The sequence below is a fragment of the Martes martes genome, assembly GCF_963455335.1.
Source record: "Martes martes genome assembly, chromosome: 1".
In the NCBI taxonomy this organism is placed as follows: domain Eukaryota; kingdom Metazoa; phylum Chordata; class Mammalia; order Carnivora; family Mustelidae; genus Martes; species Martes martes.
The window spans coordinates 71,668,136-71,685,240 of NC_137888.1; the positions used below are offsets into that span (position 1 = coordinate 71,668,136).

Genomic DNA, 17,105 nt, shown 5'->3' on the forward strand with positions numbered 1-17,105 from the left:
TAATCTTATCAGATCAGGGCCACATCCTTTATGATCATTTAAACTTAATTAGTTCCTTAGAATGATTAAGTTACATTGGTGTTAGGGCTTCAACATATGAATTTTGCAGAAACACAAACATTTAATTAATGAGGCCTAGTAAGACTTATTTCAGACTTTTGACCTCCAGAACTATAAGATAGTAAATTTGTATTGTTTAAAGCCACTAAGTTTGTAGTAGTTTGTTATAGCAGCAATAATAGACTGATACAAACTTTGGGATCTAGAAATGGGGTACTACTGCAACAAATCCCTAAAAATGTAGAAGAAGTTTTGGGATTTGGAAATGGGTAGAAGCTGGAAGAATTTTGAGGAGCATGATAGAAAAAGCCAAGATCGCCTTAAGTAGACTGTTCACAGAAATACAGATAAAAGTGACTCTGCTGTCAGTACTCAGAAGGAAGTGAAGAACATGGTAGAGAAAAGATGTACTATTTTAGAGAACTTATACCTCATCATGAACAGATTGATGGTAGAAATATAGAATATTTCTATTCAATCTACCCTTTGAATTTATCTGACTTCCTGGAGAATTTCCAAAATCCCTTTTACTTTATCGTGTTATCCTTCTACTTTGTACAATCTACTATTCCAGTGTTTCCACCATATTTTAAAATGTGGCGTCAAATTTTTACATTATTAAAATTTTGTCTCAACAGAATGTTCTTTTTTCTCTACTGTCTTTTCCAGAAATAAATATGCAGTGTTCCTTCAAGTCTCACTGAAATTATAAACTTGTGTACAAATGTCAAGACAAATGTTGCAATTCCTTGTGATTTTCTTATTTAAATTTCTAACTTTTCATGTGTGATGATTTTTCACTTTATTAATGTTTTATGATAACATATTTTTCTAGTATTTGAACTTAAATGGGTTCTTCAGAGACTGTGTGGGTTTCTGCTCAACTCCTCCTTGCATGTCCTTGAAGAAGGAAAAAGTTGTTTAGATCAGTTGTAGTTTTACTTTGCTTAATCAGAGATCCTGAATCCTATGTAAAGAACAGGGAGAAGGAGTGGGAGAGCAGAGAGAAAATCAAAGTAAGATGTAGTTGTCACGGGAATAAGGCCAGCACCTCTAGCCTCATTGGGGTTGGCTGTGGTACCTGACATCTAGCTTGGGTAGCCTTCCCTTTCTCCACCAGGCACAATTAGAGCCACCATGCAAGCCCCTTCACTTTACCTGGCATGCTGTCTATACCAACTGTAAAGTTAACACGAGTGTTTTGGTTATACCTCATTATTGGAATCTGGCATGGGGGAGCTGCTTGGGCTAATTAAAGGTGGTCACTTTCCCTGTAGCTCCCTTGCCATCCCAGTGTTCTCAATATTAGGAGCTAGTGGTGGTGTTGAAGTTCTGCTAAAGATGAACAGTAGTCTTTCCCCAAGTCCTTATTTCCTAAACACACTTTTCCTTTGCATGAGTTAAATTGTGGGTTAGCCATTTCCTCTCACTCGATCCAGTCTTTCCTACAAAATAGAGTACATTCCTTTAAGTTTCTGATGGGTAGACATGTTAGTTTACAGCACTGGTATGGATTTTAATAAAGATCATCATATGCTTTTGCTCCTTTTAAAGGAGATCTGAAAGCAAAAAGGTGGTAAATGTGTAATGTTCAAATATCACCTAAATTGACTATTCACAGTTTATTTAAAAATAAAAATCAAATATGCAAATATATCAATAATTTTTAAATCAGTTATTTGATTGTTGGTGTAAATACTCCAACAGACCATTACTGAAGTTTCTACTCAGATGAATATATATGTTCTATTTAACATCTGAATGATCTCATAACTGTTATGCTCTATGAATGATAAAATGAATACAGGAGTTAACCATTCATTCCATGTGTAAATAATTACTTCAAAAATGATAACAATGTTTCAGTTTTATAGAGTCTTTAAATGTGTTCTTCTTTACCACATACCTTTTTCCTTGGAAATCATTAAAACATCAATAATTTATTGTCTCGTTAATATGAAAATCTTTTTATAGTAGTAGATTAACTTATAAAAGAAACTACATACACTGTAATTTGCTGAACAAAAACAAATACACATTTTATGTTCCTCGGTAATATGAATATTAAGTATTATTTTAACATAGCTGTAAAAGAAATTGAAATTATATCGATTTTTAACTTATGTGACTATATGGTATTGCAAAGTAACATTAGTTTTTACACATGTCAAGTAAACTGGAACTATATTTAATAAAATGTAACTTTTTATATTAAATTACTTTAATAAAGCTTTAGATAATTTTCTATAAAAATTGAAAATAAAAGAAATTACAGTTCAAAACAATTTACCATGGGAAGTTTCATGATTAAATATAAAAATTCACATGTCCTTTCTTCAAAATACACAAAGAAAAAGAACATGTATGAAATAAAAGAAAATGCATAAAAAACATTTATAAGTAAGTGATATAGAAAATAAACTCATAATTCCAAAAGTCATATATAATAGGAACTTCAGGTATCACAGTATAATTCACATATGCCATTAGTTATTTCAACAAAGAAAAAAAAAGTGAGCTTTTCTTTTATATAGTCCCAATCAATTCACAGACTTCAAACTTTCTGAGGAGATTTTCATTAATTCACTACCATGCTCCTTTTTATTCGTTGTTTCCACTCCTTTCAAAAAACATGAAGTCCTAGATAAGAACAAAAATATGGAAAGGAGTTTTCAGCAACAAAGCAGAGATCAACATCTGGGAAAAGTTGATAGCTTTCCAATACAGTAGCAAGTACATCCTGTAATTCTGCTCATTTACTGAATACCTGAATGAATTTAATTTATTCTCTGGTAATGTTTCTAAATTTCACTTTTTCTCATGCCACTCAAAATATTTCTCTTTTTGATTTTTCTTTCTTAACTTTTTGTACTCCTTCTCTAGTAATACAACTTTTCTTAAGACTGGAATTCAAAGTACAACATTCAGATTTTTTCAGGAGAATGACAACCATCTTAGATTTTTTTGGCCCAGTTTTATGATTTCTCTTGCAAACTTGTCCACTGTGTTCCCCAACTTGTCTCACTATATCAGTGTCTAACCAGACCCTCTTCCCTATGACTTTTATCAAATCCTAAGGATTTTCTGTCACATCTATCATTTTCGTTATCTGTTCACAAAGAAATAATTTAATCCTTATCATCATTCACTTGCAACTGCAGTATGATAATTTTACCTCTCCTCAATCCATTTCTTACATAGTCACCAGGATTTATCTTTCTGAGATTTGGATTTATAACTATTTTATTTATACCTGGTTTAAAACCAACCAATTAACTAAATAATTTTCAGTATCTTCCCCATGTATACAAGAAGTTGTCCAACCTTTAAAAGTCCTTTAGAAGAGGCCCAATGTACACCATAGTCATTTCCTAATAACCCCACCACAACTCCCAACCCTGTTTTTCATCCATCCAAACACCTCAGACTGTCCTTTCTTCCTTTTACACACCATACCTCTGGTTATGGTGTGTGTATGTCTGGTCAAACAGTTTCCTAAGGTTAATTTTACTTTTCCCATGAAATAAACAGTGAAAACAGTTTTTAAACCGAACTGTGGTTATATTAAAACTTTATGCAAAAAATACTGGCCCGATCCCAAATTAGATAGAATAGCAAAATAAAATCCCAATATCCACTTGCCAAGCTTTCATAATTATTAACCTGACCAATCTTCGTTCATTAATCACTCCATCCCCTAGATCCTCCTACCCTCACCTACATTATTTAAAAGCAAATCTGTGATATCATGCCATTTTATACTGAAACACTTCAGTGTGTGCCCCTAAAAATTTGTACTCTTTTGTTTTTATATAAGCCTAATATCACGAGCATATTTTTAAAAAATAATAATCCAGTAATATCATCAAATAGCCAGTTAGTGTTCAAATTTCTCTTAATTTCTTCTAAATGTCTTTTTATATTCATTTGTTCAAATCAGTATCTAAATACGGTCTACAAACTGCATAAGTTGAGGTCTCTTAAGTTTCTCTCTCTCTTTATATTTTTTTTTTACCTTTTTATTTTATGGACACTTACTTGTTGAAACAACTGGATTCTTTTTCTGTATATCCTCTCACTTTTTAGTTTTTTGGGATTGCATCCCCATGTCAGTGTTTAAGATGTTCATCTATTGGCTCCAAACCCTGCTTGTTTATTGGAGTCACCTGACAGTTCTAAACAGCTTGCAGGCGTGGTCCCACCTCCAGAGATTTTGACGACTGTCTGCATGCAGTCTTGACACAGGGAGTTTGAAAGCGATCCAGGTATTTGTATTGAGCAGCTTGGCTTGAAAACTATTGCTCTGTCCCAGGAGCCCTTGATTTTGGCTGCATAGTCACCTGGGGAGCTATACAAACTTCTAATTCTGAGCCTTTAATTTAGTTAAATTGGGGTACAGCTTGATACTTGGGTTTTTTTAAAGTTCCCTAGCTGATTAAATGTGAAGATAAGTTCAGAATCACTGCACTATCCCACGTAATTCCTCTCAAATGGTAGTTCAATTTAATGGCTCAATGGGATGTTTACTCTTACTGCAGTTTGCACTCCTGTATAAGATGATTTAATTTAATAATGAAAGCTGGGCGAAATCTTGTTTTACTGAGTCTATTCCAGCAAGTTCAAATTCAAATTTTTTTTCACAGCACTGACTTCAATTTTTAAATAAAAACCCCAAAGACCAGGGCCCTTCCTTAACACATGAGGTCCTTCTGTTACCATATGAAACTTCATAGACTCTCCAGAGAAACTAGTTACCTGCGAACCCAGAATACCAGAAGCTAATGAAATTTCAGGGCTAGAATTAAATGGGCCCCTTGGAATAAAATCTATAAATTTCACAAGGTCGTTTAAAAATGTACAGTTTACTCAGTCATTTCAGAATGATACTAGAAAAACCATCTAAACCCAAGATTAGCAGAATAGACTTACAATAAGGAAACATGCACCGAGCATCACAGCTTTCATTTTCACATCAAGGTCTAAAGGGAACTGGATACCAAAGTTATCAGCATCTGTAAATGCCTCTCTCACGAGACCAGTCCACTGCTTGGAAATCTTGCCAACCACATTTTCTTCATCAAGAGATTTAATCTAAAGTGAAAAAAAAAAAAAAACCACCTTAAAGAATTCTAGAAAACTAGTAACAAACTAAAAGTTGAAATAAAATGAAATACCCTATCAAAATTATGTGTAATACTTAACTATGAACATTATATCACTATTAAATGCATATAGATTCTTGTATCTACTTTTAGATGCATGAAAAAAGAAACCTGTTTCTTTGCTGCAGAGAACTTACATGAAAGTTTTGCTTAAATATTTAACATTTTCTGTTCTACGTTAAAATAATAAAATGAGTTGATCTGAAACAAAATTTAAGCAGAAAAAGGTACAAATATAAAATGTTTCTTTGGTGAAATTTCTAGAAGACCATCAGGTAGGTACTAAATGAGTCCTCCATGCTGTAAGAGAAGCACAGAGAGTTTATATAAGCTGAGTGTTTAAATGTGATGGGAGGGTTCATTACCACCATCTGTAGAAAAATATGAAATGCAAAGAGCCTGGAAAAGAAGACTGGCAGTTTTGAGTAAAGGAAAATAACCAATAAGTAACTTGATGGGATGCTGCAGGTCAAGGGTTGGGGTAAGACTGAACAGTGGGGTGGATAGACAGTGAACAACAAAAAGAAGAAGGGTGGATGATAAAAAGGGCTCCAAAGTAAAATTTTTCTAATTTTACAATTCTGCCTGAGGAAAGCCCAGGGCCATTACAAAGAGTTGAACATTTTGTGGCTGGACAAATGCACTCATCAAGTAGGTACGTGGGGGGGATGAATGTAACCCACACTTACCATGGTATTTGCAATGTAGAGTTATGTCAAACCAGGAAAAGAAGTCCTTTTCAAATGTGCACAAGGTACCACAGGTGCTAGCAACACCCACTGAAGCCCTAGCTCAGGTTGAGAACAGCAAAATAAATATGGGGAAACTAGGTGCCCTGGGTGGCTCAGTCAGTTAAGTGTCTGCCTTTGGCTCAGGCCATGATCCCAGGGGTCCTCAGATGGGAGTCCAGCATCAGAGCTTCCTGCTCAGTGGGGAGTCTGCTTCTCCCTCTCCCTCTGTTGCTCCCCCTGCTTGTGGTGTCTGTCAAATAAATAAATAAAATCTTTAAAAAAAAAGTGAGGAAACTAAAAACAGCTGACTCATTTTATTTCGGCTTGGGTTGATGGGTTCTTTACAAATCTGAAATAAACTTCTAATATGACTGTGATAGCATAGATTATTGTTCAGCAAATACTCATGCACTACCCTCCCCCACCAATTGTAAGCCCAGAATATGTCCCTGTACACTGACAGAGTTGCCCATATGACTTGCTTGACTAATGGAATGTTAGTAGCTGTGACATGAGCAAAGGCCTTAAACATGGTTAAGTTGTTTGCCCTGGCTCTTGCTCTCCAGCGATCAGCCACTAGAAACACAGGATCCAGGTAGCTGCATTTACTATAGCTCCAGAATGAATATACCTGGAGTAGACCTGAGGGCAACTTACATCCCAAATCAGAGCCATCTAGCTGAGCCTGGGTATACTCCCTGAGACACAACTGACCTGCATATTCATTAGCATGAGAATAAATACCTGTAGTTTTAAGCCACTGAGTTTTAGGGGTTATTTGTTATGCAACATTATTGTGGCTAAACAGACTAAAACAAATTCCTCTTGCATACCTGTGTTTTGTTTGTTTGTTTGTTTTTAAAGATTTATTTATTTATTCAAAAGAGAGAGCCTGAGCAGGAGGGGTAGAGGGAGAGAGAATCACAAGCAGACTCCACACTGAGCAGGGAGCCTGACATGGGGCTGGATCCCAGGACCCTGAGATCATGACCTGAGCTGAAACTAAGAGTCAGATACTTAACCGACTGCACCACCCAGGTGCCTCTGCATACCTGTGTTTTATACGTAAATAGCTGTCATCAGCATTTGAAGCTAGTAATAAAACCTTATATTTATTTTTAAATTTAGTCATTATTAATTTCAGAAGTGTTTTTAAAATAAAATATACAAAAGATAATTTATAAGTCACCATAATCCTACCACTAGATTTAACCAATATTGACTTTTCTCCTTTTTATTCCAATAGGAAGAAATTTAAAAATTTACTAAAATTTATGTAAGAAGGAGAACACGTAACTTTTTATGAAAAGGCTCAGAAATGTGGATAATGATTTATAACTGAGAAGTAAATAGGATTAGATAATTTTTAACTAAATTCTAGGTATTTAAAAATGGAAAATCTATACAATAAGATGATTGTAACTTCTAGAAATAATAAACTAATATTATATACCTATATATATATATATACTGAGAAGTGATAGTAGTATTCTAAAAATAAATCTATAGGCTCATCTTATAATAAAATTTAAATACAAAAAATTCAAATAGAACATTAGCACATAGAACCTAGGTTAAGTGTCAAAAGAATGCTGAAAATGGATTTTATTTATTTGCTAATTAAGCATTTATACAACATTTAGCATATGCATAACATATAAATGCTTTATAAGTATTAGGTGATTTTTTCCCCTCACAATATCTTTACAAAATATGTACTTTTTTTATTAATTATTTTTATTGACATATAATGTATTATTTGCCCCAGGGGTACAGGTCTGTGAATCATCAGGCTTACACACTTCATAGCACTCACCATAGCACATACCTTCCCCAATGTCCATAACCCAACCACCCTCTCCCCCCCACCCCCAACCCTCGGTCTGTTTTGTAAGATTAAGAGTCTCTTATGGTTTGTCTCCCTCCTGATCCCATCTTGTTTTATTTTTTCCTTCCCCACTCCCCAAACCCCCAACTCTGCCTCTCAAATTCCTCATATCAGAGAGATCATATAATTATCTTTCTCTGATTGACTTCAAAATATGTACTATTATTAAACACAGTTTTCATATAGAAAAACTGAGGCAAGAAGAGTTTAATTTGTCTAAGTTCATACAGATAAGAAGTTGTGGGAAGGATTTCAAACCCAGGCACTCTGTTCCAGAGTCTATTCTCATGACCATTGTGATACCCTGCTTTTAGACAGTTAGGTACCAATTCTTAATAAAAGTCTACAACAAGGGTCAGCAAACAATGATCAGTGGACAAAATCTAGCCTACCCGCTTTTTTGTAAAAAAGTCATATTAGGACACAGTTATATGCTGTATTTATATATGGTCTGTAACTATCTTCATGCTACAATGACAGACTTGAAGAGTTGCACACAATGGCCATATGGCCCATAAAGTCTAAAATGTTTTCTATCTCATCTTTAATTTTTTTTTTTTTTTTTGCTAATTCCTGCTCTAGGTAAAATAGGACTAGAAAAACAACATGAAAAATAATAGCCAATGTCTTTCTAAATTGTGAAACATTGCTGCTATTTCAACTGAAGTCATCAACTTGGTAAGTATTCTCACAATTGGCATTACTATTCAACTTTCCTGCTATTAGAATAGACTAGAAAAGAAAATAAGCTAATTGGTAAATAAACACGAGAAGAGTGAAAATGATTTCACTTTGCTCTGTAATTTTTAAATAGAAAAATTAAGTATAAATAAGCAAAAATGTTTCTACAGTTAAATACTTAGTCCAGTCAGAAGACTGGATAGAAGGTAAACAAATAGCCTTTTTCAATAAGAATAAGTACTTAACATATCTCTATTCCTTCTTAATAGTGAAAATGCCTCTAAATTACTTGGGAAATTTTTAACAAAAAAAGAAGTTCTATATAAAGAAACCCATATGATCTTATGAAGAATATAAAATTAGATATGAATGAATAAAAAGACATAACACTTCTGGGATGAGACAGGTTTAGCCTCATAAAAGTGCTAATTTTTAAAAATGGTATACAGATTTAATACAATACTAATAGGATTCTAACTTCTGAAAAATTGCCTTGATAGTCACAGGAAAGAAAAAATCTGATCGCAGCAAAAAAACACAATAAAGAAGAATAATAAGTGGCTCTTTGGCTATGACTAAATATGGAGTACATAATTAGGTTGCCATAATTGAATCATAGGGCACTGTTGTAAGAACAGATAATTAGATCAATGAAATGAAAATCTAAAATAGATCCCATCATTTATGGGAATTTATTTATTTATTTATTTGACAGAGATCTCAAGTAGGGGGAGAGGCAGACAGAGAGAGAGAGAGGATGAAGCAGGCTCCCTGCTGAGCAGAAAGCCTGATGTGGGGCCGATCCCAGGACATTAGGATCATGACCTGAGCCAAAGTCAGAGGCTTTAACACACTGAGCCACCCAGGTGCCCCATTTATGGGAATTTAATATATAGTATTTCAATTCATTAAGGAATGAATACTTCACTTAATAAATTGTGATGACACAGCTGTCTAGCCATCTGAAGGAAAATGATGTTTGATCCTATCTTGTACAAGTAAAATTCCTGGTAAGTTAAAGATTTAAATATAAAAAAGATTAAAAAAGGAGTAAATAAAATATAAAGTTGGGTAACTTCATAATCAAGACAGGAGAATGGCAAGATATTAAATAGATATATGTGCCTATATGATATATATATGTGTGTGTATACACACACACACACACACACACACACACATAAATATGTAAGTTCCACAAAGGGTAGACTTGTGGAAACTATTTGCAGATCAGAGGACAGGGTTGATATCTTCAACACACAAATTATATTTACATACAAATTACATTTATAAATTGACAAGATAAAAGTAAACAATCTAATAAAAATACAGACAATGGATATGAATATGCAATTCAAAGACCACAAACAAAAGTAGCCAGTAAACTTAGGGTAAATTGTTCATAATTCCTAACAGTCAGGGAATTACATATTAGAGATAACCTTCCCCCTCCCACTTGCTGATTTTAGATTTCCTTTTTAGATTGAAGTTTGCAGTTCAAGTTGTATCTGGGTGTCATTCCTTCTTCTTACTCAGAACTCCTTGTACTTTTTGAATCTGAGAAACCCTGGCATCAAGTCTGCATGATTTTTATTCATTTATCTCTTTGAATATTTTCTTGGCACATTCTCTGTATTCTCTTTTTCTGTGACTCCTCTTTGGCACATGCAAGAGTAGTTTATTCTAGTTTTCACATTCCTTTAAATTTTTTGGTCCTTTCAAATTTATCTTTTCCCACTCTCCCATTTATTTTCCTCAGATAGATCATCCAGTTCATTATTTCCCTCTTCACCTCTTCAGCTCAGCCCAATGCGGGGTTTCAGCTCCACCCTCCCAATGAAACTTCATCAATGAGTGTTCCTTATTTCTGCAATTTCTATTTGGTTTGTTTTCAGATCCTCCTGTCCTTTTTGATAATAGCCTCATTTTCTCCTTATGACATTTTTTGTTTCTTCTTTAGCCTCTTTAATGTTTATTTAGATATTTCTTATATAATTGATTGCAGACTATTCTATTATATGCAGTTTGTTGGTGGTGAATTAAGTCTTAGAACATTATGTAAGTTTTTATCTTTTCATGTGAATATCAGCTTTTTCTATAGGAACAGAGAGTGTTTTGGTGATCAGTCTTTGGCAATCTCCTTCTAGTGTGCTTTTGCATTCAATTATGTCATCTGTATCACCACTCAGGATCAATTTCTATGTTATGAGGTTCCTCATCCATAAGAGTGGTATGAATTGACTTCAGATACATAGAGGGGACTATAATGTATTAGCAGTTTCATGGGGCTTTTTTCCCCTACCAAAAGTCTTGGAAGGAAATAAATTCCCTTATTGCCTCCATGGGATAAAAAGTCTGCTTGTCTTTCTTCTACTCACCCTTTGGAGAATCTCATGGCTTCAGCTACCATTTATATGCTGAAAACATCCCAAACTTTTTTTCTACATACCAAAAATCTAACATAACTGAAATACAAATTATGAGGTTCTCACGAATTAACTGTTTCTTCTCCAAGATTGTTAACCTGGCTAATGGCATCATTATCCATTCAGCCACTGCTGCTTTTTTTTTTTTTTTTTTTTTTGAGAGAGAGAGAGAGAGAGAGAGAGAGGGATTGAGAGAATGGGGGTGGGCAGGTGGTGGCAAAGGGAGATGGGGAGAGAGAATCTTAAGCAGGCTCCATCCCCAGGCTCCGTCTGTCAGTCTCACGACCCTGAGATCATGACCTGAGGCCAAATTAAGAGTTGGATGCTTAACCAACTGAGCCACCCAGGTGCCCTCATTGAGCTTCTTAAACATCAGATATTAGAACAACATGAATCAGAATCATCTCCAAATTTTCTTTCATGCCCAGCTGACATCAAAGCCATGAATCAGTTCCATTTGGTATACTTATGAAATGTCTCTGAATTAGTTCTCCCTTTAGAATGGCTCCTGCTCCTGCTGTGTTCAGGCCATTATCTCTTCTCTACTCTGTTTCCATACCGTTAATACTATGATGGAGTCCATGTTCCACTGTGGTTCCTTATGGATAATTCCTGCTTTCAAACTTTTCATTATACCTAGCCTACAGAAAATGATTCAAGGGTCTACATTCTCAATTCTCTCAAAGATGTTACCTAGTTAGAACCATTCTAGATGCACAGGAGACTAGTTAATTCATTACATAGAATGGATGCTTTAAGGCATCCACTGAGAAGGGTTCTGGGAGATTTCTAAATTCCTTAGCATTAAATATAAAAGTTTCACAATCCAATTTCACTTATTGCACCAGTATTTTCACTTATTTTCTAGAAATAAAGTCTATGTCAGCAAAAATTCTATTAATATTCCCTGAAAGAACAATTACCTATCAGTCCTCTGGCTCTTTCATAGGAATGATAACCCCTACATAGAGAACTATTATTATACAAAAACTATAAGGTCTTTACACATGCTTAGCATATATCCCCTCAATTCCCCCCTTACACTATGTATATGCCTTTGTAAGAGTCTTTATAAAGTCTCTATTATGTCACGTGTTTTCTTAGAAGCGCCTGTCTCTCTCATTTGACTCTGAAGTCACTGAGGGGAAAGAGTCATTTTTATACAAGCAGGGTCTAACAAAGGACTTGAAAATCATATGATTAGAGAAGCCAGGAAGATAATATAAAGAATGGAGCTGGAGAGTGGAAAACTGTAGGAAGTCAGGGGACAGTGTCAGATTGCATACACCTTATAAGGCAGCCCTGCTCAGTTTTAGATTTTTGCCCCTTTTTGTAGAAATGTTGGTCCAGCTTAACATATTTTATGATTTTTCCAAGAGGATCATGGGATTAATATTGTTATAAAATCTCCCTATTTTTAAATATTTGCAACTAAATAATTTGGGCTACAAGATTAGGCCATCTACGGAAAAATTGCTGTAATGAAACTCCTTCATGTCATAAGTACACAGATAAATTATGGTTTACAGTGATCAAATTTTTTATTTTTATTTATTTTTTATTTTATTTTACTTTTTTTAGATTTTAGTTATTTACCTGACAGAAAGAAAGATCACAAGTAGGCAGAGAGGCAGGCAGAGATATAGGGAGAAGCAGGCTCCCCGCCGAGCAGAGAGCCCATTGTGGGGCTCGATCCCAGGACCCTGAGACCACGACCTGAGCCGAAGGCAGAGGCCCAACCCACTGAGCCACCCAGGTGCCCCAATGATCAAATTTAAAAAAAAAACATTTTATTTACTTATTTGGCAGACAGAGATCACAAGTAGGCAGAGAGGCAGGCAGAGAGAGACGAAGGGAAGCAGGTTCCCTGCTAAGAAGAGAGCCAGATGTGGGGCTCAATCCCAGGATCCTGGGATCATGACCTGAGCCAAAGGCAGAGGCTTTAACCCACTGAGCCACCCAGGCGCCCCTACAGTGTTCAAATTTAACACAAGGATAAAGAGAGGCATAACTGGGAAGTATATGTTCCACTATCTTTCTTAAAACTCTCTTTGCGTTAGTGAGCTTTTTGTAGGAACTCAAAGATGTCAGAACTTCTGAAGAGGATCTAGAGCACTGGCAGCCTGTATTTCAGATTAGGGAAGGATTCATATGCTTTGGCAATCAGACTTAGATGATGAGGTTCACATTTTATTTTAAATGGATAATATATGGAGCATCCATATAGACACCACCATGTTCAAATGTTGGATGTTTTGCTTATATCTATTTGTTTATTTGACTACAAAGCTCTGCTTCTTTTTTTCCATTTAGTATAATCAACACTGATGCTTGATCAGAGCATTAACCACCTTTCTGACCAAAGTTAAATATATAAGCATACTGTCTTCCTCTTGAAATATCAGGACACACACATTTATTTTATTTGTAACATCCTCCCAGATTATATTACCCTTTATGAGGAAATCAAGACCTGTAAACATTATCACATCTCTTACCTCAAAATCAACATCTGCACAACAGCTGCATAGAACACATGGACCAGTAATTTTTAGTACATCCTCTTTCCTCTCATTTTGAATTGTAAACCTGGGCAGGCACGGATGCCAGTTCTGAATAACATAACCTATGGGTACACCAGGAGGAGCATGGATTGCTATCTACAAAAGCAAAAGAATATATATAAATCATAATAATTATAATGTCTAATAATCACTCCTTTATTGAATACTTTTGAAGTGTAAGACACTGTTTTATCCACCACTTAATTCCTAACACATCCCTACAATGTTGGTACTATTATCCATACTATAGAGAAAGTAACTGAGGCACAGAGAGGTGAATTAACTTGTATCAGATTCCCAACCTCAAAGAAGAAAAGATGAGGTAAAAACTTGGGCAGGTTGCATGCATCGTTTCCACTCTTAAGCTTTGCTCCACTCGCCTTTGTACATTTTTTATTCTCCATATTTATAAAAATGTCTAAATTGTTAAGGAACTCTTTTCTTAAACTTTTTAAAAAACAGTGTTTAGATGTAGGAACCAGCTCAGAACAGTGGGGCAATTTCTAAATATAAGTAGCAATGGTGCCGAAATGGAAAGAAAATGAAGCCTGGAACCTTGGCTCTGCTACTTAGCTAGGTGACCTTAGTCTTTTTTACAATAGTGCATTATATGTTAATATACACTTTATATTATAGAGCACATTCCATGAAACTCTTAGTTTTTCCTCAGATATTCCTTGATGAATATTACTATATATAACCTAAATGATATGGAAAATAAATAATTCAGCATGAACAACTTCAGTTATCTTTTTAAAATATGTACCATATTAGATTTCAAATATTCATGTGTTTGTAACTGTGTCTGTCATGCTCGCACAGCTCCCTCTCTGGAATGACTGAGTGGCCCCAACAGGGCTGGTTTTAGGCCAACAGAGATATATGCAAAAATCAACTTCCCTATAAACTCTCTGTGCCCCAGCATCTCCTCTGAGATCCACATTCTGTATTAGTAGGCTGCCAAGTAAATAAAATGGATACCTGGTCTTTATGGAGTCAAAGGTATTCATAACTAGTGTATACCTCTTATGGGGGCTCAAATACATTCATAATTTTTATAGATATATAAAAAAACAGGCATTGAAATTTTTCAGAGAAGGCCCTTCTGTGAGGTTGGCCCACACTGTGAGATGAACACATATATTCTAGGATATTCTCTACGGTATCACTGTTCTGGCTTTGGCCAGGCTCTTCATGTTCATTGTAGGTAATGGATTTGACCAAGGTGCCCTACCTTCTCAGCTCTCCATGAAGATCAAGAAACCTTGTCTCTGAGATTTCTGATCTCAACCCCATGAGACACACTAGTCATGGCCATGGGGCTAACTGTTCATTGTTTTTCACTGCCTTTCTTGGACCATTTACTCTCAAGAATACACTAAGAGCTTATGGACCAATTTTCCTTTAAATCTCATTTGATTACATAATCCAATGAAAGGGTAAAAATTCTTGCTGAACTACTTTATAAATGACCCTGGTAATTGCTCACTGACCTCCTGAAGGCAGCAAGGGAAACAACAGCTGTCACACTTTAGTGGTCTCTCCAGAGTTATAACTTCTCGGCCCATATTATCAAGAATTCTCATGGTAAATGGCCTAGAAGCCCCACAGCAATTTCGGGTACAAAAATCCGTATCCTCTGCTGCAAAGTAAATCCTCTGTCCAAAGCTGTTCTTAATTTCGTATTTGTTATTAGTTTCAAAACCTGTTAAGACTACAAACATAAAAGGGGAATCATTATGACCATTATGCTAAAAGAATATTGAATCTATCCTAAGATACTATAATGTGTAGTTATGCCATTTTTAGATGATACTTCAAGTAACACAGGGAGAAAGAAAAGAAAAGGTGTTTAGAGATGATCTAGATGGAGGATAAATGGGAAAGGGAAAGAAGAAGGAAAAGGTTTTAAGGCATAGAGAAATTAAAAGTCCCTATGTGAGACATGGAAAAGAAAACAACTCATCTATCTTTCTAATTCCATAGACTTATGTCAGAAAGTCAGACTGTTCCTGAGGGATGGTACAATGCTGTAGATGGTCTTAGTTGCACTAGGTATATGCAGAAAATATCCACTTGCTTGGTATAATTTCCATATATTCAGTTATGTAGGAAAATGTAGGATGGTTGCTATGTTTATACTCTATGAAATATTCTATCGAATAAATTTTTTTATATACAATATTCATGGCTTATGTTTTTGCACTGTGTGAGGGAAGGTAATGAGAAGGCTTACTCTTAATGCATACACGTAGAAAGGGAAGGTGAAAATGGAAGATGAATTAGAACATTGCATTAGGCCCAGAGCACTCTTGTTTAACTCAGCAGTAGTTGTTCAGAAGTGGGAGATGGGTACTAGACAGTGGGAAAAGGTCCTGAGCAACCAAGGCTGCAACTCATAAGCTATCTAGACCACTGGCATCCTAAGTAAGCTCTGTACTCTAGAGGGGGCTATCTCTTCACAGGGAGGCAGAGGTATGTTAAATGCTGATGCCCATGTGATAGCTTACCAATGGGATTCCCATACTAAACCACACATTGCAAATGTCTCCTTGCTTAGAGCCAGAAAGGAACAATTAATGGTCCCATTAGTCTATAGTCCTTGTTAATGTGGGTCATGGGATGTCACAGCCACCAAAATAATGAATGATTAAAAGATAAATATGGGACAAAAAACACTCCCTAATGTCTGTCTGACTTTTAGTCAGGTAGAGATGTCCTTCATAAATTCTATCACCATGACCTCCCTTAAGTACCTTTGCTCTGGCTCAAACAGGCTTTGAGCTCTTTCCTTAAAAGAACCACCCTTGACCTCAACATCTGACAGTCATATGTTTTGTGAGAAAAATATTAAACTGATTCATAACATGGACTCTATTATCTAAGTGTTTCATTAAATAGTTTAATCTCAAAATTCTTCAGCTGCTTTATCTGTAAAATGAGGTCAATGGTTTTACACAATCTCTAAGTTACCTTCTAGTTACTCAAAAAATGAGAATAAAACAAAATAACTCTATGATTACCATAGTGCTGTTCTAAGAAGGTAGGCCTCCAGGCCTGCTGACCAGCATCCTCCAACACTGCATTAGCTCTGTACCCAAGGTGACAATCCATAGCCCACAGAACAAAGGTTTTACAGGGTTCATATGACCTCCAAAACATACTCATCAAAATTGAAGAAGTTTACTTGATTTTTAAATGTACTAAGGTAACTGAACTAGTACATTTGATTCTGTGTCAATAACAAGATCATCATAGGCTGGGAAGAAAACAGCTGAAGTCATTTCTAGAGAGAAGTGGGAGAAAAGTAAGTTTTGATCAGTTTCCTTCTAAGTCAGGTCTATAGCATGAGGACAGATGCTCAGAGTAATAGTATTTTACTAGAAATGAGCTACTGATAATTACCATAATTTCATTATCATGGAGACATTTATAAATAATCAGATTTAACTCTTCCACATCAGTGAAAGTGTTACATTTGTGGTTGCTGATATGCCCTTATCTGTATAAATATCTCATTCTAGAAATATCAATACAATGAATACATACCTTCCAGAAGCTCAACTTGCTGATGAACCAGTATCTGATCTATC

The 17,105-nt window shown here is 35.4% G+C and overlaps 1 protein-coding gene across 2 annotated transcripts in view; it reads right to left on the reverse strand.

Moving 5' to 3' along the window:
* Positions 1-1,986: 1,986 nt before the first annotated feature.
* The window catches only part of LOC308356486 (phospholipid scramblase 1-like), a 28,189-nt gene continuing 13,070 nt past the window's right edge, over positions 1,987-17,105 (reverse strand). For both annotated transcript variants that reach the window (XM_080825505.1, XM_080825506.1), the window contains 5 exons: positions 17,062-17,104; positions 15,006-15,226; positions 13,447-13,608; positions 4,990-5,151; positions 1,987-2,700 (listed from right to left, as the gene is read on the reverse strand). In XM_080825505.1, coding sequence (XP_080681631.1) covers positions 2,662-2,700; positions 4,990-5,151; positions 13,447-13,608; positions 15,006-15,226; positions 17,062-17,104 — 627 coding nt within the window. In that variant the 3' untranslated portion in view covers positions 1,987-2,661. The remainder of the gene's footprint in view (positions 2,701-4,989; positions 5,152-13,446; positions 13,609-15,005; positions 15,227-17,061; position 17,105) is intronic.